Raw genomic sequence first — 26,161 nt, 5'->3', positions numbered from 1 at the left:
ATCCAGTTCCCATCCTTTGAAGGATACAGGGGACAAGTTACATCAGACGCGTTACAGGGATGCAGGATTTTAGCAGCAATGATAGGTCTGAAAAACTGTTTCATTTTTCCTTGCAGCAGTGGTCATCATGTCATAGAGCATGGACGTAGGTCCTTTGGCCCAACACATCCTTGCCAAGCAAGATGCTCCACCCAAGCTAGTCCCATTTACCTGCATTTGGCCCATAGCCCTCTAAACCTTTCCTATGCATCCACCTGTTCAAATGTATGTTATATGTTTTTACTGTACCCACCTCAACTACTTCCCCTGGCAACTTATTTCATATACTCACCGGCCTCTGTTTGAAAAGATTGCCTCTCGGGTTCCTGTTAAATTTTTCCCCTGTGACCTATGGCCTCAATTTCATGAATCCACTTCCTCGGGATAAAAGCTCTCTGTATTTACCATACCTATTCCCTTTATGATTTTTATACATCTCTATAATAACACCCCTCAGTCTCCTGTTCTTTAAAGGAATAAAGTCATATTCTGTTGCAACTCTCCCTATAGTTCAGTCCCTCAAGACCTGGAAACATCATCGTAAATCTTCTTTCCAGCGTAATGACCAAAACTGAATGCAATAAATAATATTGGTGCTTAAGATTATGACAGGTTTATTTGAGGTATAGGCGATCGTACAAAAATTGGGAGCAAAGATTTAAGGAGACACAAGGCTGCAGATTCTGGAAGTTGGAGCAAAAATGGACTGATGGAGGAACAGTGGGTCAGGCAGCATTGATGGAGGGAAATTGACAGTCGGGTCAAGAGTTATGATCTCGGGTAAGACATACATTGGAGATGTGAGAAAGGACATTTTTGGAGTGGTAATGTTCAATTACTGCCATTGAGAGGTGTGAAAGTGATGATCAATGAGTTTAGAAGGAAGCTGAATAGATCCTTGAGGTAAATAACCATAGAACTGCAGAGCTAGAGAATAGGATTGTCTGGATGGTTTCTGAATGGCATTGACTTCTATCATTTTGATGACAGCAATTTGAAATGCAATGGAACGAAAAGACTGGTTTACCACCCTTTGATCTAGTTTTACTATCTCCAGTCTGGTAGCCTGTCAATATTCAATGGAGATTTAAATGTGTCATTTTGATTGTGTGATAATGTGCTTTTGAAACAAGTTAAAGTAACTATGCTCACGGAGCATATTTTCTGTCTGCATTTTATTGCAGAAGAATCTGATTCGCAGATTGAAGCTGCTTACCATTTTCTGGAGGACGAACATCCCTCTACTCACAAGACTTCAGAGCAAGCGCAGTGTTTTACTTCAAATGCCTCAGCTGAAAAGACATCCACAAGCGATACCTTAGTGAAACTAGATGAGTTTGAACAGAATTTGCCTCAACTTCCGACAACAACCTTGGACCTTGATGCCAGCAGTGCTGAATCTGGAGATTCTGAAATCGAGGTAGTGCCAGATGAGTTGCTCTCAGTTGAAGAAGCTGAAGCTTGCAGCTATATGACATTCAGACAGGTTGCTGGAGCTCCATCTTCTTCTGTTTCTTCAGTCCAGTACAGCATTCTGAGGGAGGAGCGTGAAGCTGAGCTTGACAGCGAGCTTATCATAGATCCATATGATGCCTCATCAGCATCTGAAGAAAGTGTCCAAAGGGAACAAGACTCCCCATTGAAAATTGATATTATGGGAAGAGGATCTGACGAGAAGGTCTTAAAAATGGACGCACAGCAAGAATCCGATTGCCAATTGAGTCAATCAGTTGAGTATGCCCAAGTTTTCGAAGGTACAAATGGAAAAGATACAGCCACAACTGAAGCCCCCAGCCCTCCAAATTACTCAGCATCCTTCGTTACACCTGAGGTTGTGGTTGAAGAGTTATATCCTGAGGAAGTCTCGGAAGAAACAGCAAGAAAAATAGCTGCTAGCAAATCCACAGATGCAGACAAGGCAAGAAAGGATTTATGGAGCAGCCAGCCCATTCCATCGGATCCGTTTCTGCTGGTATTAAATAAGAAAACAGGTAATTTAAGACATTACATTGATATTAATTAATTTTAAATTATCTTAAATTTCCATTAATTTTAAACTCTTACCACTTTCATATTCTTGTAGAGATTAAGAAACATTACTGCTTGATTTTGGGTTCCAAGTCGAGTTAATTAATATCTTTTATTTACCGTTATTTTCGTTGACTGGAGATTGAATAGGAATCCCCTCTAACCACCACCCCCACCCCATCTATGTCTATTTTCCTGAGAATTTAAATGTGTTGTGCCCTGACTGGTTACCATCCAGTTAAGTGAAATGGAACCTTTTCAATATTTTGAAAGGATGACCTCTTCCATTTGCCAAGTAGATGTTTGTTCCCTGAAAATATTTTCTTTTATAAGGTACAGCTCTGGGCAGCCATCATGTTATGCAATTTTATTATTCTTTGCCACTATGTATCCACACTATTAAGGTTAGTTGGAATAACATACTTCCTTTGCGTTGGCACGAATCTCCGGAATTAATGTAGATTTATTGAATACAGATGACCAAGGATTATTTGTATAACAAATTGGATACATGGATTATCTTAATCTGCTGACCGTGAAATTTACTTAAAAGATTATATTGAAGTATGATTTGTCTATAACAACATTAACTAATTAAATGGGACCTTCATTTCCACCCCTTGGTATTGCTGGAATCAGACCATTCAGCTGTTCAAGTCTGTTTGCCATTCAGTGATATCCTGGTGAATCTATACCCCTCCTCATTTACATGGCATTTTATCATTTATGTAACAAATTATACATTGTGAGCAGGCAAACACAGACTGCAGATGCAGGAATCTGTAGCAAAAAAAAAGGAAAGCAGCTAGTAGAACTTAGCAGGTTGGGCAGCATTTTTAGATAGAAATAGACAGTCAACTGAGTCAAGTCCCTTAAACTCGATGGAAAGAATAGAGGGGAAGTAGCCAGTATAAAGAGATGGGGGAGTGGTGGAACAAGAGCTGGCAAATGGTAGATAGATAGAGGTGAGGAGGGGGTCGATTAGCAGATTTCAGGTGGGGAGAGATGGGTGAAGATAGCAACAGATGCTAGGAGGGGATGTGGAGAACACAAGGCTGCAGATACTGAAATCTGTTAAGAAAGGAAAGTGAAGAATGGATTGAATGAGGGGTGGTGGCAGATGGGAACAACGGAGGGGTGAGCAATAGGGGATGGGGAGGGGTGTGTGGGGGGAGACTATAATCTATTGCATTTGGTGCTCACTGTGGGCCCCCTCTACACAATGAGACCAGAGTAGATTAGGTGACTACTTTACTAAGCACCTGCACTCTGTCTGCCATGGCCATCTGGATCTCCCTGTTGCCAGCCATTTTAATTCTCCTACACGCTCACACACCAACTTGTCTGGCCTCGCCCTCCACAGTGAGGTCAAAGGAAAACTAGAGGAACAGCACTGCAGATTCAATCTGTCCCCAATCCAAATACATGAACAATGAATTCTCCAATTTCAGGTGACTGGCACCTATCTGTATGCTTCTCTCAACTCCTATCCATCTTGGTTCGCTCTCACACTCCTTTATCTCATGTTAACCGCCACCCCACCTCTTCCCGAGCCTTCCATTACCTTGTTTCCTTTCCCCTTCCTCCACACACACATTGAGTTGTAAAGTAATGCAGCATGGAACTAAGCCATGCTGTCCAACGCATCCATACTGACCAAGATGCCCCTACCCAAGCTAGTCTGTTGAAAATATTTCCTCTTTGCTTCCTTTTCAATCTTTCCCCCTCACCTTAAACCTACACCCTCTAGTTCTTGACTCTCAAATTCTGGGCAAAAGACCGTGTGCATTCACCTTTTCTATTCTGTTCAAGAAGCTCCTATGCATCAAGGAACAAAGTCCTAGCCCACTCAACCTCTCCCGGGAACTCAGTCCTTAAGATCCTGACGACATTGCTGTAGTTCTTTTCTACTGTCTTTCCAGCTTAATGTGATTTTTCCTGCAATGGGTGAACAAAACTGAACACCTCCTTCTACTGTTTGCCACTTCCCCATTTCATTTATTTCCAATCTTCACCTTCCTTTTCCGTCAGCGCAGAATCTGCAGCCTTTTGTTCTCCACTTACCACGTCCCAGCTCCTGTTGCTATCTCCACCCTCCTTCGTCTACCTGACTGTTATCTTCCAATTAATCCCTCCTCACCTGTATCCATCTATATCTCTCATTTCCCTTTCCCCTGACTCTGTCTGAAGAAGGGTCTCGACCCGAAATATCCCCCATTCCTTTTTCCAGAGATGCTGCCTGACCCACTAAGTTACTCCAACTTTTTGTGCCTATCTATTGCTTGCCAGATCATGTCCCACCCCGCCCCCACCTCATTATGCTGGCTGCTTTCCCTCTACTCTCTCAGTGAAGATGAAAGGTCTTGAATCTAAACGTCAACTGTCCATAATATATTGAGGCTTAGCGTCCCACCACCAGTACGTTTATCTTAATTTAGCTTCTCTGCTCCTTTTTCATTGCGTTTAGCTGCTCATCTTTCGGACAAAAAGCATTGCAATGTATTTCTTCAGAGTAAAGATTTGTTTAACAATTTAATTTTAGTAAGCCCTGTTCCCCATTCATCAGGATATTTCAATATCACGATCTCTGTGCCCTAGTACAAACACTTAACAAGAATACAAGTGGACCCAATACCTGCCTTTGAGATAAATTGTTTCTTGACCTTCTCCAGTCCAATGACTCCATTCAAATAAATGGTTATGGACTCAGCTAATGCAGCCAACAAAGCAATTTCCTGATGAAGTTGTAATTTTCAACAAAAAAAAATTAAAACAATTCTTTAGGGTAGATAAATGTTGACATGAAAATGTACACAAGGCATCTACCAAAGTATGGAAATGGAGCCTGAAAGTAAGTAAGAGTTGTTTTTTTTTGCTTGAGAAAAGTGGATATTGTTCTACCATGTAGCTTCAATGTTTTTCATTAACCTTTAATTCTGTGTGTTTGTGCCAAGCAAACGCACCAAAAACAAGTTGGAGTGATTGCATTATTATTGGAAGTCACCTCGCAGGGATAATGCAAAATCTGAAGAAAGTAAAATAAGGGCAGATCCAGAAATGTTGGTTTAAAAGCAGACGCCATTTTTATTTTCCATTGGATTGAATAACCTTGAAATGAAGTTCTGCAGAATGTATGTTGCATTTTGTGGAAGTCTTTTATCTCTAAGCAGATGGAACAGGAGTCGGTTAAGATCACAAGGAAAAGGACTGCAGATGTTGGAGATTTATTTGCAAGAGTAAATAGAGGTAGATGAATAAGGGCAGTAGAGAGAGAATGCACAGTGGAAATATGTGAAGCAGAATGCAGAATTTTCTGGAAACCCAAAACGAAATAGAATTTCAGATATACTCAGCAAATTAGGCAGCATTGTGGAAGGGGAAAAAGTGTTAATGTTAATCTTGCATCAGAACTGCCCTGTTTTGATACAAGCAGGAAAGGTTGAATACTTTGGTTCAGTAACAAATCCTGAAGGTTGCAATATGCCTTGGCACAAGGCAAGATATTGTTCATTGATATTATATTGTGCTTCATAGACTAACATAATAGGTCAAATACAAATAGGTCCGAGTGGGAGTAGAATGGTGTGTTGAATTATCGTGACTGGAAGTTCAAGATCACTCTTGTAGATGAAAAGTTCTGCACCTGTGTTTGGTTTCTACAAATGTAGAGGGTGTTACATGGTGAGCTTTCAAATGCATTACAGATGTTCTTCAATTTATGAAGCATGTTTCTTTTGGGGGGAGGGGGAGGAAACATTAAACACTACTATCTTATCCATGCCCTTCATGTGTGTACCTTCTTCGGAAATGATAGATGAAAGGGCAAAATGACAGATGTAATGACAATTAATGGCATAATCCTTAACAGCATTGATGTCTATAGGGATCTTAGGGCCCCAAGTCCATAACTCCCTGAAACTTTAAGGTGAGACCGACAAAGTTTAAAGGAAATATGCGGAGCAAGATTTTTACACAAAGGGCGGTGAGTGCCTGGAAAGTGCTGCTAAGGGTGGTGGTGGAGGCAGATACCGTGTTCTGGATTTCAAGCAGCCACCGTGTCCTGTATCTGACTATTCCAGTATGTTGCAACTTTTAAGAATTCCCATTAATTTCTCTATTCCTCTTCTGTATAAATTAAGCACCATTATTTTCACACTTTACCAGTTCTGATGAAAGTTTATCAGCCCGAAATGTTAGGTCTGTTTACCTCTCCATAGATGCTGCCTGGTCTGTTTAATACCCCCAACACATTTTGTGATTTGTTACATTTAGAATTCCTTCTGATACTATTTAGAGATAATTTGTTCACTGCTTAAAACTCGGTGGAAGCCGGGAGCATGTTTATAGAATAGAATAGAATAGTTTCTTTATTGTCATTGTAACATGAACCATGTACAACGAAATTGTAAAATGTCAGCCAGTCAGTGCACCATTCAAACATTTCTAAAAGCTAACGATACATACAAGGTAAAATATTTAAAAAAAAGATAAACAACTAAAATAAATATCATGAAAATAGCACGCATAAACACCCAGCCCTACATCCTTCTGTCGATTTCACAGTCTCTTAGTATGTATCGCCCCTGCGTTCCTTGGCGGCTACATTTAGTGCCTTTATAGCAGTGGGGTAAAAACTGTTTTTAAGTCTGTTTGTCCTTGTCCTTGTAGATCTGTACCGTCTGCCTGACGGTAACAGTTCAAACAGGGAGTGTCCGGGGTGGGAAATGTCCTTTATAATACTCTGGGATTTTTTGATGCAGCGGGAACTGTGTAAGTCCTCCAAGGTAAGGAGAGGGCAGCCGACAATCCTCTGGGCGTTGTCAATGGCCCTCTGGAGCGCTTTCCTCTGAGCCGCTGTGCAGCTGGTGTACCATACGCATACACAGTATGTTAGGATGCTCTCAATGGAGCACCGATAAAAGGACAGCAGCAGTCTCTGAGTGATGTTATTCTTCCTGAGCACCCTCAGGAAGTGCAGTCTCTGCTGGACCTTTTTCAACAGCGCAGAGGTGTTCACGCTCCACGTCAGGTCCTCCTCAATATGGATTCCCAGGAAGCGGAAATCCGCCACCCTCTCCACACAGTCCCCTCTGATAATTAATGGTACCATGTCCGTTTTATTCTTCCTGAAGTCTATTATTATCTCCTTGGTCTTTAAGGTGTTGAGGAGCAGGTTATTTTCTCCACACCACACTGTCAGCTGCTCCACCTCATCCCGGTAGGCGTACTCGTCCCCCCCGGAGATGAGTCCCACCACCGTAGTGTCATCCGCAAATTTGACAATGGTGTTGCTGTGGTGGGCGGGGGTGCAGTCATGTGTGTAGATGGTGTAGAGCAGGGGGCTCAGCACGCAGCCCTGTGGAGAGCCGGTACTGAGGCTGAGGGCCGTGGATGTGTGATGGCCCTCATTGATTGAAGTAAGTGGTTCGGTGGATTTCTATGAATGATACATGGAATTTTTTTTTTTAATATTGCTATTCGCATTTGATGGCAGTGGACTACATTCATGGGGCAAATTGAAGTTTATTTTGAACCTGGTAATGCCTTAATTGTACACTTTGGATCCTATTTTGTTTAAGTGAATTTGTGAAGATGGATTTTAATGTGAATAGATCTTGTCATTTTTACATGACAAATATGTTGGTGCCATCTAGAGGATTTGCAGAGGTTTCCTTTAATTTTGGATAGGTATTGTTCCAGATTTCTATACCAGGTATTCACAGTCTGAATTCATACAGGATTCCTGCCAAAATGGATCATGAGTTGTTGCTCAGTTTTCAAGGATTCCACCTTATAAACACCATAAATGTTTTAAATATTTTATAGCATGTATTTATAAACAGACTATAATAGAAATGCAATGTAAATTATATTGAGTATTCAAAATTGTCATTTGACAATTAACAAAGATCGATATCTATAATCTTCATTTTTATCTAATAAAATACTGCTTGGTCCCAAGGTGTTCAGATTCAAATGTTCAAAGATCAAAGTATGTTCAGCCAGGAAACATGTCTCATCTTGCTTTAAAAACTGTAGGAATATAAATACTATACAAAACAATTTTAATAATAACTATTAGTTTAGTTTGTCAAAACATATTTCAAGGTCAAACGTGAATTCAAGTGCTATATTTCCATGGCTTAGTTTTGTTCCCTTACAATGTATTCATGTCCACATTATAACCACCTATTCTTGGTTCAGATTTTATTTTTGCACATATAAATTCTCTTAACCTCTGCCATAGCATAAATATCTTTCATTGTAATTGCGATATATTTGTAATTCTGATATGGGCTCCTGCTCTTCCATTAAGCAATCAATAAATTCTATCAATCAATCAATCAATCAAGCAATTGACTTGGGTAAGTTGCTGATTATTTATGAGAATGTTGCAGTGATCAGCACTAATAAATATAAAGGAAACACCATCTCCTTCTCTCTTTCCAAGTCACACACCATTCTGGCCATGAGATATAATGCTGCCCCTTCAATGTGTTGGGTCTAATGCTGGAATATCCAACAACATTGTGGAAATATTTCAACCAGAATAACTACAACAACTTCAAGGGTCTCATCTCAACACCTTCCCCAGAGCACTTGGAGATAGTAAATTCCATATCTGCCAATGGCATCCAGATCCTGTCAATGATGAAAAAGTTACCAATATTTGATTTAATTCAAATGTTCCTATAGCTGCCGTAGAGAGAAGGGAAAGGTAGCATGAAATAGTCCTATTGCAACAAAATACAATTTTGCAATATCTCTTTGATAGTTATCTTTTGCAGGTGAAAGGTTTGCATTTGATGTAGTGTATGAATATTGAAAATGATAATCCTGAACCAAGTAGCATACGGAACCACTCGGGCAATATTTTTATATATCAAGGTTTTAAGGTCAATTTATTGTCACGTACCAATTAAGATACAGTGAAATTTGAGTTACCATGTAGCCATACTAAGTGAAAAGCAACAAGACACACAACCAAATAAAAGTTAACATAAACATCCACAATGTGGATTCCACATTCCTCACTGTGGTGGAAGTGCTTAGAGCGCCCGTCAGTCTCCAGGAAAGGCCGCCAACTCAACGATGTTAGACTGCAGTTGGGGCAGAGATACGATACGCAAAAAAAATGCATCTCCGTCGAAATAAGAGATTGAAAAAAGTTTCTCCCAACCCCCCACCACCCCCATAAAACAAGCCAAGGAACACTAAAACATACTTTTTACACATACTAAAAATAACAAAAACATGGACAGCCAGACTGTTGGCGAGGCAGCTACTGCCGGTGGCGCCACCCAGTGTTTTCAGACCATTATAACTATGCACGTCCAAAATTAGCTAATCCTGGCCCTTGCTCTGTGGCACAGCATTTGCAGCACTTAGAAATGCAATTAATTGAGGCACTGCTTATTTTCATCAGTGTAAAAGCATATTACGAGCCTTGTTTAAAAGATTAATAGGAAAAATGGTAGAAGTCATACAAACCAATGTTGGCAATGGAAGCCAGAATCAGATGAACGGAGAGTGATTGATTATTAAAACTGCCATCTTGTGGCTGTGCAGTTGAATTGCACTCAGAATCTATTTGCTTGTGCTGATTGATCAGCAAAACATATGAAATGGGAGCAAAACGAGGACATCTGGCCTCGTGCGCCTGCTCTGCCATTGATCAATATCTTGACTGATCTTTCTTGGAGCTTTTTTTTTCACATGATCCCCATATCCCTAGATTCCCTTAATGTCCAGAAATCTATCAATCCCTGTATTGAATGTACCCAGCAATGGAACCTCCACAGCCAAATGAGGTCGAAGTGGATGGAGTACCTCTCCACTTCTCTTAACTTTGCACTCACCATCAGGTGTAATTGAAAAGTCTAAGTGAGTCTTCTCAGTAATTTGTATCTAATCCATATCAGTCGATCATCAGATTTAGAATGAAGATAGACACAAAAAGCTGGAGTAACTCAGCGGGACAGGCAGTATCTCTGGAGAGAAGGAATGGGTGGCGTTTCTGGTCCAGTCCCTTCTTCAGACTGGTTAAGGATAAGAGATATAGATGGTGATGTGGAGAGATAAAGAATAATGGATGAAAGATATGCAAAATGTAACAATGATGAAGGAAACAGGTCATTGTAAGCTGTTTGTAGGATGAAAATGAGAAGCTAGTGCGAATTGGGTGGGGGAGGGATAAAGAGAGAGATGCCAGGGCTACCTGAAGTGAGAAAAATCAATATTGATACCACTGGGCTGCAAGCTGGCCAAGTAAAATACGAGATGCTGTTCCTCCAATTTGCGTTTAGCCTGACAATGGAGGAGACCGAGGACAGAAAGGTCTGTGTAGGAATGGGAAGGAGAATTAGTGTCCAGCAACCAGGAGATCAGGTTGGTTCAAGTGGGTTGAGCGAAGGTGTTCTGCGAAACGATCGCCCAGTCTGCGTTTGGTCTCAACAATGTATAAGAGACCACATCTTGAACAATGGATACAGTAGATGAGGTTGGAGGAGGTGCAAATGAACTTCTGCCTAACCTGAAAGGACTGTCGGGTCCCTGGACATAGTCGAGGGAGGAGGTATAGCAACAGGTGTTGCATCTTCTGCGGTTGCAGGGGAAGATATCTGGGGTGGTGGTTTGGGTGAGAAGGGATGAGTTAACCAGGGAGTTGCAGGGGGAACGGTTTCTGCGGAGGAGGAAAGGGGTGGAGATTGAAAAATGTGGCTAGTGGAAGGATCCTGTTGGAGGTGGCGGAAATTTTGGAGGATTATGTGTTGTATGCGACGGCTGATGGGCTGGAAGGTGAGGACTAGGACTGTTGCGACGAGGGGGAGCAAGGGCGGAGCTGTGGGGTATCGAGGAGACATGAGTGAGGGCCTCATCTATGATAGGAGAAGGGAACCCCCATTCCCTAAAGAATGAGGACATCTCGGATGTTCTAGTATGGAACACATCTTGGGCGCAAATGTGGTGTAGATGGAGGAATTGGGAGTAGGGGATAAGATAGAGTTTTTGCAGGAAGCAGGGCGGAAAGAATTGTAGTTGAGATTGTTGTGGGAGTCGGTGGGTTTGTAATAGACATCAATAGTCTATTTCCTGTGATGGAGACTGAGATCAAGAAAGCGCAGGGAGGTGTCGGAGATGGTCCAAGTAAATTTGAGTGCAGGATGAATAATGGTTGTTCAGTCATCAATGTAATGGAGATAGAGTTCAGGGATAGGGCCAGTGTATGCCTTGAAGAGGGATTGTTCAAGGTACCCTACAAAGAGGCAGGCATAGCCTGTGCCCATATCTATGCTTTGGAATTGGAGGAAGTGGGAGGATTCAAAGGGGAAGTTGTTGAGAGTGAGGACCAGCTCCGCTAGGCGGAGTAGAGTGTTAGTAGAGGGAAATTAGATGGTTCTGTAGTCGAGGAAGAAACAGAGGGCTTTAAGGCCTTCCTGGTGGGGGATGGAGGTGTAGAGTGACTGCACCCATAGTAAAGATGAGGGAGTGGGGGCTCGGAAAGCGTAAGTTATTAAAGAGACAAAGGGCATGTGAGGTATTTCGGACTTAGGTCGGGAAAGATTGGACCTGGGCGGGGGATAGGATGGAGTCGAGGTACGTGGAAATCATTTCCGTGGGACAGGAGCAGGCTGAAACAATGGGTCTGCCAGGACAGTTGTGTTTGTGGATTTTGGGGAGAAGGTAAAAACGGGCTGTGTGGGGCTGGGAAACGATAAGGTTGGAAGGCAGACAGCCGGAAGTGATGAAATCAGTAATGGTGTTTGAGATTAAGGCCTGGTGCCCATCTGTGGGGTCATGGTCCAAAGATAAGTAGGAGAAGGTGTCTGAGAGTTGTTGCCTGGCCTCAGCCCGGTAGAGGTCAGCGCGCCAGATTACCACAGCACCTCCCTTGTCGGCGGGTTTGATTATAATGGCAGGGTTGCTGCAGAGTGAGTGGAAGGCTGTATGTTCAGAGGGGGTGAGGTTAGAGTAGGTAAGGGGAGTGGAAAAGTTGAGATGGTTGATGTCACGCTGGCAGTTAGAAATAAAAAGGTCTGGAGTGGGTAGAAGGCCATTCTGGGAAGTCCAAGAGGAGGTGGAAAACGGGAGAAGGTGTCATCACTGGGTGGTGAGGACTCCTTCTCATAGAAAAAAGCACGGAGGCAAAGGAAGACAAGCTCTACGTTGTGGCAGACCTGGAACTCGTTGAGGTGGGGGCGGAGGGGAACAAAGGTGAGGCCTCTGCTGAGGACAGACTGTTCCGTATCAGAAAGGGGGAGGTCAGGGGGGGATGGTGAAGACATGACATAGGTGGGGGTTGGGGTCAGAGGGGGGCTGGGGAGTAGACAAAGGCCATGGCGAGGACTGGGGGGGGGGGGGGGGGGGGGATGGATGGTGGGTGGTCAAAGAGGAGAGGGGAATGAGGACTATTGTATGGCGGGAGTGTGGCCGTAATTTCACATTTCTATAAGCCTCCAATGCTCCAGAGAAAAGATCTAATTTTCCCCATCTTGTAGTTAATACTCTCTAATCCAGGCAGTATCCTAGCAAAACTCTTCTACAGAATCAACTCTACACTTCCCTCCTGTAATACTGCAACCAAAACTGCACAAAATAAATCTGTGATATAATAATTCTTTAACATAATCCTTTAACTAATATCCTGCTGTATTTTTGTATTTACTACTGTATTTTAGCTCTTTGATAATCTATTTCCTTTTTGGCCTTTACTTGTTTCTAATTGTTACATATTTTCTTTTCATTTGCAAATATATATAAATTTGCCTGTATATTTCTCCATGTGGCCAAGTTTAGGTTTGGATTTCGCATCAATCTTTAAAAAAAATGTGGATAGGTTTCTGCTTGCTATTGGAGCAGGAATTTATTACACCATATCACTTGCCTGATCTTACCTTTCGGTTTCCATCTTGATTTCAAAATGGTTCATGCTGTAAAATAGAAAGAATAATATTAAAAATGCAATATTGACTTGAAACTGAGGATTTTCTATCATCATTGTCTCATTTGTGGTCCTGAACTTTAATGTTGTGGGTTGTTTCCCAGCCACCTACATTTAGATTAGCCAAACAGCTGGACAAAAGCACATAGAAGCTTTGAGGCAGTGCACAATAACCCAGTTTCTACTCCCTCTGCCTGCTATGCTTAGTGGAACAAGGTCACAGCCTATCCAGTCACTCCATGTAACTCAAACCAACGAGTCCCAGTAACGATCTTGTGAATCTTTTCTCATCCCTTTCCAGTGTATTGACGTTGTTCCTATAGCTAGGTGACTTGAATTGCACTGAATGCTCCAAGTGCAGTTTCATCAAAGTCTTGTACAGATGACATCCCAACTCTTATACACAATGCTCTGTCCAATGTATTCCAAATTGTATTCCAATGCATTCCAACTTCCTCACTCACCCTATGTCACCACTTTCAGGGATCAATGTATTTGTAGCCTGAGGTTTCTCTGTTCTACTCAATAGAAGCCTACCATTTACATTATAAGTTTTGCTATAGTTTAACTTCTCAAAAATGCAATAATTTGTATTTGTCCAAGTTAAATTCCATCGGCCATTTGCTGAACCAATTTCCTAGTTGAACAAGATCCTGTAGTAATCTTGCATCTTCTTCACTCCATTATGCCACTAATTTTGGTGCCATCTGCAAACTTACTGATTATGCCAACTACATTCTCATTCAAATTGTTAATTTATATGACAGACAGCAGGGAACACAGCACCGATCCCTGCAGCACACCACTGGTCATATGCTTCCAATCTGATCAACAACGCTCTACTACCACCCTCTTACCCAATCATCAAGTCAATTTTATATCCAATTGGCGAGCTCATCCTAGATCCCATGCAATTTTCTTTTTTGCATCGGCCTGCAACATGGGATCTTGACAAAGGCCTTGCTAAAGTCCATTAAGTAAAGGCACATCATTAGCCACCTGCCATGCTTCAGGTACCATGCCCATGTCTAACAATGATACAAATACTTGGCCAAAGCCCATGCAATTTCTGGGATACACTTGGTCAGGTTCTGGGGATTTATCTACCTTTGTGTGCTTCAAAATGACCAGCACCACCGCTTTCATTATATGTATATGTTCCAATACATCACCATTAATTTCCCTTAACACCTTAACTTCCATAAGCTTCTCCACAGTAAATACAGACGAGAAATATTCCTTTAAAACCTTGTCCTTTTCCCACGGCTCCACATTGATTTTTAAAACAATCTGTTCCCTTCCCAAGTTACCCTTTTGTTCTTTGATACACTTTTTGCATCACTTGCGGTTCTCCTTTATCTTATCTACCAGACCTATATCATGTCATCTCTTTGCCCTTCTGCTTTCCCTCTTTTTCCCTTCTGATTTCCCTCTTAAGTCTATGTTTACACCTGCAGTCATCAAGGGATTAGCTTGATCCTAGCTGCATTCTCTGTGGATTGTCACCTTTTCGTGGTGGAGAAGCTTGTGTGGACCTGAGATCCTGAGAGCGATGCCGTCTGGAGCTATGCTCCTGGTAGGGCCACCCATGGGGGTAAGGTCGAGGGGGAGGTGTCTGACAAAGAGCAATCTAACCAAGACCTCAACGGTGGAACAGGCGGAGGATGATGGCTGACCTTAGTGGAGCGTCACAACGGCTGGGAAGGCAGATGAAGGCTGCAGCAGAAAAGGGTCTCTGGTCATCTTGGACTCCATGCCACTGGATCCTGACCCAGATCTGTCGAGGACCGTGGGGTGGCTGTTTGTGCACCAGTCTCCCCACGTTAAACAAAGTCACGCGTAGGCGTCCCCCATATAGGGAATAGCACCCTAGAGACGCCCATGGTCAGCCATGACCGAGGGGGGCCTAAGAAGAAGAGGCTTAATTTACTGGACACCTTTTCCTCATTAGAGCCTCATGTCCCTCATCAGCCAGTGTTCCCTAATACTGCCAATCCTGCCCTTCACTCTAACAGGAATATGATAGCCAGTGCTCTTTCCTACTTTGAAAAGCTTCCCACTTGCCAGACATCCCTTTACCTGCAAACGGCCACTCCCAATCAACCTTTGAAGGTTCCTATCTAATGCCATCAAAATTAGTCCTGCCCCAAACTAAGACTTTAACTTGTGGACTAGTCTTAACATATTTACATAACTACATGAAAACACTGATATTCTGCACTTTATGGTGATTAGCACCCAGGAGTCAATGTGGATCAGATGGTTTCTATAAATTACCCGAAATATTGATCAGTGGCAGGAGAATATGGATGGAGCATGTGAGAGTGAATAGTTTGCAGGGAAATACGTGGGGCTTGATAGGTTAAACAAATTGCTTCTTTGCTCTCAGAAATGCAAAATACAAAAGATGCATGAAACAAAAGCCCATCATACCAACCATGTGGAAACAACAACATCAAAGCACTTTAATGCGGTTTAGTGGAAAAGCTTTATTTTCCAAAATTCAAATAGACTCTCCTGAATGTACCATTCATCAGGAAAGGATTGCACCTTCTCACTCAGCATCTTGCTCACACTGTGATAATGCTGACTTCAGGCAGCCATCACAATGCTTTAATTTTAAAGCTGCCCATTGTGTCTATATTCTCTCAACCAAAATAAAGTGACCTGTACATCAATTTGGTTGGATTCCTTGGGTTTCATTCCTGATATATAACTTTGTGTTAAAATGAGACAAAAGCCATAAAGATGAAAGACTCCAAAGGATAACTAAAGAATCAGAATCTTGTGTTTCTACCCAGCCTCTCTCAACATTTTCCCCTCCTCTACCTGGTTCCATCTGGCCATCATTTCCCCACCCACCCCCTTAGCCCTTCACATACACATCTGGTTCCACTTATCACATACCAGCTTATGTTTTCCCCTCTCTTCCCCTTTAATATCCTGGCTATCTTTCCTCTCCTTTATCACTATTTCAGGCAGTCTGGCTCACAGCATTTACTGACAGGCATTTCTTAGACACAGCCCAGAAAAAAAGGATAACTAAATAGCCTTGGTTGGAATATGTACATCAGAATCCTTTCAATGAAATAGAGTCACACAGCATGGAAACGGGCCCTTTGGCTCAACTTGCCCACACTGGCCAATATGTCCCATCTACACTAGTCCCACCTGCCTGCTTTTGACCCATACCCCTCTAAACCTGTCCTGTCCAAATGTTTCTTAAACATTACAATAGTAAATACAATACAATAGTCTATAATAGAAGCAATTTATTTTCAAATGCCACAAAATGATTTGGAAATCTGTCCTGTGAGTGAGAAGGCATAACATTTATCAGAAATGTGTATTGTACGACATGGTATATCATATTGATTTGGTTCTCAGTGAGGTATTGTACAGTTTATTAGTCAATTAAATAACGCAATAATAAATAGCATTAAGTAAGAGTTAAAGAAGCATTTGATTGCCACAGCAATACTCTGGTAAGCAATTTAATTTGCTAAATATTGTATAGGCAATATAGATGATCTGTAATTTGCGCATCAAGTCATTTTCTATTTTTCCCTAAGCACATAATCGTGGTTAATAAATGCTCGGGTCAGCTCCAGCACTTCGACATGTTCTGCACCGAACTTGGCAAAGGGAAAATGTTTAATGTTATTACTCCAAACAATTAGTTTATGATAGCAAGAAACTGCTATTCAAGATCAATACTGCTGACCTTGAGATAAATTTGTGCTCTATTGTATTGTGTGGATAATTCTTAGAAAATGAAAAACTGAAATTATTTTGTGTACAAAGAAGATGTAAGGTATACGATAACTTCAGAGTTAAATGCAAACTGTCACCATGTCCACTGATCATCAGCTGGCCATTGTTTCACCTCTCCAGCCCCCCTCATTATTCTGGACATCTACCCTCTCCACCCAGACCTGATGCTGCCATGCCAATTACTCATCCTTTTCTCTCTCTCACTTCTCTCGCCACTCTTTGTGAGTAAAAAGTATTTCCTCGTCTCCGTTCTCAATGGCCTACTCCTTATTCTCAAACTGTGGCCCCTGGTTCTGGACTCTCCCAACATCGGGAACATGTTTCCTGCCTCTAGCGTTTCCAAGCCCTTAACAATCTTTGTGCAAATGTAGGTGGCATGATCAGTTAATTTGCAAATGTCACAAAGGTTGGTGTTATTGTGGATAGCAAGGAAGGTTGACTAGAGTAGGATATAGATAAGCAGGATATAGATCAGATTAGAGAGGTTAGAGCATTGGCAAACAGAATTTAATCCAGGCCATTGCGAGGTGATGCCTTTGGAGAAGACAAATAGGAGTTTGTTATTTAACGTAAATGGTTGGGCATTAATGAAGAGAGAGATTTTTGGGGTTAAAATCCATTACCCAAAAAGTAACAACATGGGCTGATACGGTGATGAATAAGTCATATGGCATGCTTGCCATAGGTCAGGGCATAGAATATAAAAGTTGGGATAGTGTTGTTGGAAGGAACTGCAGATGCTGGTTTACATTAAAGATAGACACGAAATGCTGGAGTAACTCAGGCAGCATCTCTGGAGAAAAGGAATAGGTGATATTTCGGGTCGTAACCCTTCGTCAGACTGGAAGAGAGCCTTCTGCAGCCTGAAGAAGGGTCTCGACCCAAAATGTCACGTATTCCTTTTCATAAAGTTTAGGATGTTATGTTACAACTTTACAGAATTTAGATCACCTTTGAAATATCAAGTACAATTCTGGTCAGCTCACCATAGGAAGGATGTGCTTGTGCTGGAGAGAGTGCAAAGAAGATGAACCAGGATGTGGCTGTAATTGGAGGAGCCAAATGGTTAATATCTTGAACATGCTGCGAGAGAAGATGGTGGAATCGGGTATAATCATTATATTTAAGAGACATTCAGACAACCATGTCAGGAGGCATGTTCTGGTATCCTACAGATATTAATGCAGGCAATTAGGATTAGTGTAGATGGGCAAAAAGATCAGCATTGGACGTGGTGGGTCAAAGGGCTTTTTTTGTGCCGTACACCTCTATGGCTCTATCGCCGACTCTATGCATACATTCAAATCCAAATTGGAATGAAAATAATGATCTAATACCCTGGAACATCTGTGGTACCAGGGAACCGTGGTAAATTACAACCACACATCACTATCTCTGCAGCCAAGTAAGGTATTTTGTGTTCACAATAATCAAATGTAATAACCCACAATGGTAACTATTTCATACATGTTTAGGGAGTTTAAAACAATCACAAGGTCTTGATCATGAATATTGCTTAATAAATAAAAGTTCTTTCTTTTAGCCTCTTCTAAGAGATAACAACATTTCCAGTAAGATGATGAATGTGCATAACGTCACGTGGCATAATTCTGTTGGAGGCTGGATGAAGTATTATCTACTTATAGGGAGAAGGAGTGAGGGGCAGGGCAAAGAACTTTCTAATAAGTTTATTGGAGACATGCAGAAATGTTCATGAGGAGGGATTCCAACAATGTTCTGTCTAGATGTGAGAGATCGGATAGAAACCAGATATATGTATATCATTTTCAGATCTACAAGGACAAGGACATACAGACTTAAAAACAGTTTTTACCCCACTGCTATAAAGGCACTAAATGTAGCCGCCAAGGAACGCAGGGGCGATACATACTAAGGGACTGTGGTACACTGTGAAATCGACAGAAGGATGTAGGGTTGGGTGTTTATGCGTGCTATTTTCATGATATTTATTTTAGTTGTTTATCTTTTTTTTTATATTTTACCTTGTATGTATCGTTAGCTTTTAGAAATGTTTGAATGGTGCACTGACTGGCTGACATTTTTAAATTTTGTTGTACATGGTTCATGTTACAATGACAATAAAGAAACTATTCTACTATTCTACTATTCTATTCTAAAGGATGGATGGGAAAAGGGGGACGTAGTGAGCAAAGGGAAGTGGCTGCCGAGATGGGGATGTGCTGTAATCTACCAGGATTCCCTGAATACCACAGATGTTCCAAGGGATTAGAAAACTATAAATGAAGTACCACAATTCTAGAGCATCCATAATTTTTGAAAATGCCTGAATCTATTGTGAAGGTGGCAAGGAAAGAATATTTAGAAATTTGTTAGGCAATCGAACAGAGTCAGTGAAGCATTAAATAAAAAAATCTTGTTTGATGACTTATTTTGAGGATATACCAAGTATAGTAAATTAAGGGAAATCTGTAGATGTGCTGTATTTAGATTTCCAGAAGACATTTGATGAGGTTCCTAATGAAAGGTTACTGTGCAAGACGAGCACACAGGGCTGGGGTAATACATTGACATAAATAAGGGAATTATTAACTTGCAGATACAGGGAATTGAGATAAATGGGTTATTTTTCGATTGGTAAACAATAACTAGTGGGGTGTAATGAGAATCCTTGCTGGAACATTTAACAATCTATGTTAATGACCTGGCTAAAAGGACCAGTTGTACTGTAACCAGATTTACTGATGGTATCAAGATAGATTAGCAAGGAAAGTGGAGAACTCTATTGCAAAGGGTTAGGACTAGATTAAGTGAGTAGACATATTTACAAATGGAACAATGAGGCTGATGAGGTCTTGCAGGACTGCTTTGACAAAACTGACTGGCAGATGTTTGAAGATGCAGTAGAAGGCAGCATCAACGAATACACAGTCTCCGTCTTAGGCTACATAAGTAAGTGCATTGATGATGTTGTTCCAAAAGCCACCATCTGCACTTACCCAAACCAGAAACCCTGGGTCAGAGGGGAAATTCGTGCCAAACTCAAAGTACGGACCACTGCCTTCAACTCTGGGGACCCCAACGCCTACAAAGCAGCCAATATGTAGCAATGTTACAAAATTTTGAGATTTTAAAAATCAAGTCTGTAATTTATCCCATCAGATAAAGCATAAAAATAAGTTTAATTTGACACCTAATTCACTTTCATATCTCAAGTATTTAAAAAGTTATGGCCATTTTCATACTGGGAAATGAGCATCTTGTTCCCTATTGATTTTCTATGGACATAACAAAAAAGCTGTGATCGTGAACAGTCAAAAGCCCATAACTTTCTTAAAAATTAAGAGAACTGAATGAAATTTTCAGTTATCATAGATTGAAGCATTCTGAAACAAATATAAAATAATCTTACTTGGATGACCTGAAATTAAAGCATATAATTAGTTAGTTACCTAATTGTAGCTAATTTCAGACTTCAATTACTAGATCTAAATTACTATCCATTTCTTAATAAATGATTAACATTTTTAAATAGCCTAAATGTCCAAATAATATTCACAAATAATTCACAATAAAACATGATTTTTAAATCTCATTTACATTAATTTATAGACCAAATGGAAGGAATTTAGTGTTCAATTGCTGTAAATAAATGCCCATTTAAATCAGCTTTCCAGTGGGTTCCTGTGAACGCGCTGGTTTAGAACGTTCACATTGCGGTAGATTTGTGCCCCAAATGCCGAGAAAAATACTGCGGGATATAATGGGCCCAAAATGAGCTACTCGCAATATTAAACTTTGTATAAAGGGATCTTTAGAAGCCCTTTTTAATGTAAAAATATACAGCATACCTTCAGTTATTTGCTTTATGAGACCCTGCGGTTGCTGGTGGTCGCGGGTTTAGAGATTGATTTTTAAACTACTATAACTATTATACGAGGCCTTTAAAACTAATAATAGCTTTTGCGACGGGGTCTTTCAGCGATTTTTCGTTAATAATTAACTAGGCTGAACATCTTCGATTTGAACAGCCTAGAGAAAATCGCGTTTTAAACCCGCCCCCTCTAAACGGCGCCAAAATCGCGCACACCCGCAGCGACAGATTTTCAGCGACGCTTCAGGTAGGCTTTGCAACATACCTACAATATGACCTCCAGAAGTCCATCAGGAAAGCCAAGAGAGTCTACAGGGTAAAAGTGGAATCTAATTACTACAGCTCTGACTCCAGACGCATGTGGACTGGATTACGTTGCATCACGGATTACAATGGGGAAAAAAAGGAGCACTGTCCAGCCTACTGTTTCGCTCCCGGACGAGCTTAACACCTTCTATGCCCGGTTTGATGCAGACACACAGCGCCCACCATGAGTCCACAGGTGTGCTGGGGGACTACCTCACTGACCCTACAAACGGCAGACGTGAGGCGGTCCTTCAAAAAGGTCAATGACCGCAAAGCTCCAGGGCCGGATGATATTCCAGGGCGGGCTCTCAGTGCGTGCGCTGATCAACTGGCAGAGGTGTTCACCAACATCTTCAACCTCTCCCTGAGTCGGTCTGCTGTTCCCACTCCCTTCAAAGCATCCATCATTGTTCCTGTTCCAAAGAAACCATTAATCTCCTGTTTAAATGACTACCGTCCTGTTGCACTGATATCAGTCACCATGAAGTGCTTCAAGCGGCTAGTCAAAACTCACATCTGCTCCACTCTCCCTGACACCTTGGACCCTCTTCAGTTTGCGTATAGACCAAATAGGGCCACGGATGATGTCATCGCTATGGCAACTCACACTTGGACAAAGGGAATACATACGTGAGAATGCTTTTCATTGACTACAGCTCGGCATTCAACATATCATTCCCTCAAGCTCCTTGATCTTGGACTGGAGACCTCCATCTGCGGCTAGATACTCGACTTCCTGACAGGCAGGCCCCAGGTGGTGAGAATTGGCAGCCACACCTCTTCCTCACTGATCCTCAACACAGGCGCACCACAGGGCTGTGTGCTCAGTCCTCTCCTGTACTCCCTGTTCACGCACGACTACTGCTAACCACAGCTCCAACATCATCTTAAAGTTTGCTGACGACACGACCATCCTGGGCCTCATCACAGACAATAATGAGATGGCCTATAGAGAGGAGGTAAAGGCACTAAACAGCTGGTGCCAGGAAAATAACCTCTCAATGTCAGCAAAACTAAAGAGATGATCGTGGACTACAGGGGAGTGGACACCTCCCCATCCACATCAGTGATGCTGAGGTTGAAAGGGTCAGCAGCTTCAAGTTCCTTGGTGTGCGCATCACTGAGGACCTCTACTGGACACTGCATACGGACACAATAACACAGAAAGCCCGCCAGCGGCTCTTTTTCCTGAGAAGGCTGAGAAAGTTTGGCATGAACGCCAGCATCCTCACAAACATCTACAGTTGCACCATCGAGAGTCTGCTGACGGGCTGCATCACAGTCTGGTACAGGAACTGTTCTGCCCACAGCCGCAAATCACTACAGAGAGTGGTGAAGGCGGCACAGCACATCACTGGCAACTGTCTCCCGACCATTCAGGACATTTTCCACAGACGGTGCCTGTGGAAGGCACACAGCATCAATGAACCACAGCCACCCAGCACGCAGACTGTTCTCCTTTTTACCGTCAGGCAGACGATACAGGAGCATGGCTGCATGTATCACTAGACTTAAGAACAGTTTTTATCATCATGCCATCAGGCTTCTGAACTCATAAACGCGTTTATATGTTGATTATTCTAGTTATTGTCTTTTATCTACCAATGTCACTTTTATCTTATCTAATTTTATCCTTGTAATATAACTGCTGAGGTGACCCATTGTCTTGTCAAACACATTTCATTGTACTGTTGACCCTGTGTTAACCTACATATGACAAATAAAAAACTGAACTGAACTGAACGAGACAATATGTTGGCAGATTGAGAACAGAGGAAAACGGTTGAGGGCTAAGGGGAACCTATAGAAAGGAAATGTTGAGTCCAGGATTTAATCCACCTTAATCATATTGAATAGTATAGAAAACTGGTGGGGCCATCTCAAGGCCTTAAAAGTGTAAAAGGTCTTAAAAATTCCTGAGCCTGAAAAGGTGTATCCTAGGATGTTGTGGAAAGTAAGGGAAATAATTGCTGGCCCCTGTCAAAGATTAATTTATCTTCCTTCGCCTCCGGTGAAGTACTGGAAAGTGGCTTATAGAGTCATACTGCATGGAAACGGGCCCCACAGCCCAACTTGCCCGGGCTGACCAACATGCCCATCTACACTAGTCCTACCTACATTTGCCACATATCCTTCTAAACCTATCCTATCCATGTACCTGTCCAAATGTTTTTTAAATATTTGGGTTTGTACCTGCCTCAACTACCTCCTCTGGCAGCTCGTTTCTCTGGCAGTTATGTTGTGCTTTTATTTAAGAAGGCTGCAGGGACAAGCCAGGGAACTAAATACTAGTGAGTCCAACATCTTTGGTGGGTAGGTTACTACAGGGGCTAGGATGATTTGAGAGGGATATGGGTCAAACGCGAGCAAATGGGCCAAGTATAGATGGGCACGAGTACGACTGGTAATGCAAAAATGAGAAAGAAAACGGAGTACAAAATATGGTGTTACAATTACAGAGAAAGAAAAAGTCAAGGCAGCGTGAAGTTTATGAAGTCTATATGGAATCGATCGGTGGGGGGGGGGGGGGGGGGGGGGGGGGGGTCGGTTTGAGTGATGTACTAGGCTGCATCCACATCTCTGGAATTTCTTGTGGTCTTGGAAAGAGCAGTTGCCTGACCAAGCTGAGATGCATGGGATCTCTATGGTGCATGTTATTGAATTTAGTGTTGTTGGAGATGGCAAATTTCCTTTGTCTTCTGAGGAAGTAGTTGATGTGCTTTCTTGGGATTAGTGTGAATGTGGTTGGACCAGGTCAAATTGTTGGTGGTATTTTTGACACCAAAGTGGGTGGCATCGTAGACAGCGAAGATGGTTATCAAAAATTACACCAGGATCTTGATCAGTTGATCAGCAAGTGGCTGATGAATGGTTGATGGAGTTTAATGCTGATAAGTGTAAGATTATGAGGTGTGTGTGTGTCTTAGTGCAGAAGAATCTAGGAGTGCAGATACATACAGTAGTTCCTTGAAAGTAGCGTCACATGTAGATAGGGTGGTCAAGAATGCTTTCTGTACATGAGCCTCATCAATCGTGGTATTGAGTATAGATGTTGGGAAGTTATATTACAGTTGTATAAAACGCTGGTGAGTCTACATTTGGAGTGCTATGTTCAGTTTTGGTTAAAGGAAGGATGTTATTAAGCTAGAAAGAGTGCAGAGAAGATTTACGAGGATGTTATCAGGACGTGGGTGTGACATATAGGGAGGGGTTGGACAGACAAGGACTTTAATCCTTGGAGTGCAGGAGGCTGAGGGATGATCTTATAGAGGTGTATAAGTTAATGAGGGGAATGTATAGAGCGAATACATAAGTCTTTTATCCAGAGTAGGAGAAATAAAGAACCAGACGGCACAGGTTTGTGAGAGGGGAAAGATTTAATAGGAACCAGAGGGGCAACTTTTTCTCACGGAGTGATCGGTATATGGAACGCACTACCAGAGGAGAAAATTGAGGCAGGTTCGATACCAACATTTAAAAATACATTTGGACAGTTACATGAATAGGAAAGGTTTAGAGGAATATGGGCCAAACTCAGGCAGGTGGGACTAGTGTAGATGGGGCATCTTGGTCAACATGGGGAAGTTGGGCCAAAGGGTCTGTTTCCATGCTGTATGACTCTCTGATTATTTATGGGACTAACTCGGGAAAATGTTTTGCCAGCATTGAAATTTTGTGTTGAGGGCTTGTGGTGTGCTATATAACTCTGCACTATGATATACAGTATGATCTCAGTGGAAAATTGCATTAATGGTTCAGGACCAGAGCAGCAAATTAAAGTGGATTTCTGCCCATGATACTCTTAATGTTAATCTTGGTGGTTCCAGCACCAAATATGATTGGTGAAGACATGGTTATGTTCCTTGGAGCAAAAAGGGTTAAGAGAAGAATGCTTGTATGTGTACAAGATTGTAGGCAGATAAGATACAATGAGGATTTGAGGAAAAACATATTGTACCCAGAGTTGTTGTTATCTTAGATTAGATTAGATTAGATTATTCCTTTAATAATCCTTTTCAGGAAATTACAGTGCCACGACAGCTTCAAGACAAACATAACACCACGCTTTCATACATAACAAGTTAAAATACGTTAAAATACAAGTTAAAATACAATTAATTAAAAAAAGTGCAGTTATTTATGCTCATTATAAAGTCTTATAGCAGCTGGTAAACAGGACTTCCTGTATCTCTCCGTTTTGCACATTGGTGCAATCAGCCTCTGGCTGAAGATGCTGCTCTTGATCACCTTCAGGGCATGGAGTGGGTGAGTGGGGTTTGTCATTATGGAACCTAGTTTATTTAGAGTTCTGGCCTCTGCCACCTGCTGGACCGTTCGTTGCTCAGCCCCGACCACTGAGCCGGCCTTCCTGATTAGTTTGTCCAATCTGTTTTTATCCGCTATACGGGCGCCATCTCCCCAACAGGCCACAGCAAAGAACAGAGCACTGGCCACCACTGAATGGTAGACACTGCACAGTAGGGGTTGGCAGATATTAAAAGACCTCAGCCTCCTTAAAAAATACAGTCGGCTTTGTCCCCTCCTGTACACCGCCTCCATATGACACTTCCAGTTCAGCTCACTGTCAAGCTGCACCCCAAGGTACCTGTGATTAGCAACCACCTCCACCTCAGTGCCCTTAATGGTGATCGGCGTTGCTTGAGTCCTCCTCCTCCCCCTCCTAAAGTCCACCACTATCTCCTTTGTTTTTTTGGTGTTGAGATGGAGATTATTGTGTGCGCTCCACTCCACAAAGTTACTTATAATGTCTCTGTATTCCTCCTCATTGCCCCCTTTAATGAGGCCGACAACAGCTGTATCATCCGAAAACTTCTGCAAAAAGCAGCTGTTGGTGTTCCATTGGAGATCCGCTGTGTAGATGGTAAACAGGAACGGAGCCAGCACAGTTCCTTGTGGAGCCCCTGTGCTGCTCAAGATGGTGCCCGAGACACTGTTCTGTAGGCGCACGTACTGTGGTCTGAGGGAAAGGTAATCCAAACACCACAGTACCAGTGATGGATCCACTTTCATCTTCTCCATCTTCTCCCCTAGCAGTCGGGGCTGAATAGTGTTGAAGGCGCTTGAAAAGTCAAAAAAAGTAATCCTTACAGATGCATCAGTAGTGTCCAAATGTGTGTACACCCTCTGCAGCATGTAAATGAGGGCATCATCGACACTGATGTTAGGCTGATATGCAAACTGTAAAGGATCCATGTGAT

The 26,161-nt window shown here is 42.0% G+C and overlaps 1 protein-coding gene across 4 annotated transcripts in view; it reads left to right on the top strand.

Annotated features, from left to right (window-relative positions):
- Positions 1 to 26,161, top strand: part of rtn1 (reticulon 1) — a 134,115-nt gene that overhangs the window by 67,252 nt on the left and 40,702 nt on the right. The window contains exon 4 of one of the 4 annotated variants that reach the window (XM_033027391.1): positions 1,224 to 2,030. The exons of the other annotated variants lie outside the window; for them this stretch is intronic. Coding sequence (XP_032883282.1) covers positions 1,224 to 2,030 — 807 coding nt within the window. The remainder of the gene's footprint in view (positions 1 to 1,223; positions 2,031 to 26,161) is intronic. 4 annotated transcript variants of the gene reach the window in all.

Source organism: Amblyraja radiata, chromosome 9 (assembly GCF_010909765.2).
Source record: "Amblyraja radiata isolate CabotCenter1 chromosome 9, sAmbRad1.1.pri, whole genome shotgun sequence".
In the NCBI taxonomy this organism is placed as follows: Eukaryota; Metazoa; Chordata; class Chondrichthyes; order Rajiformes; family Rajidae; genus Amblyraja; species Amblyraja radiata.
The sequence above is the reverse complement of the archived record's forward strand: the minus strand, read 5'-3'. Positions and strand labels throughout refer to the sequence as shown.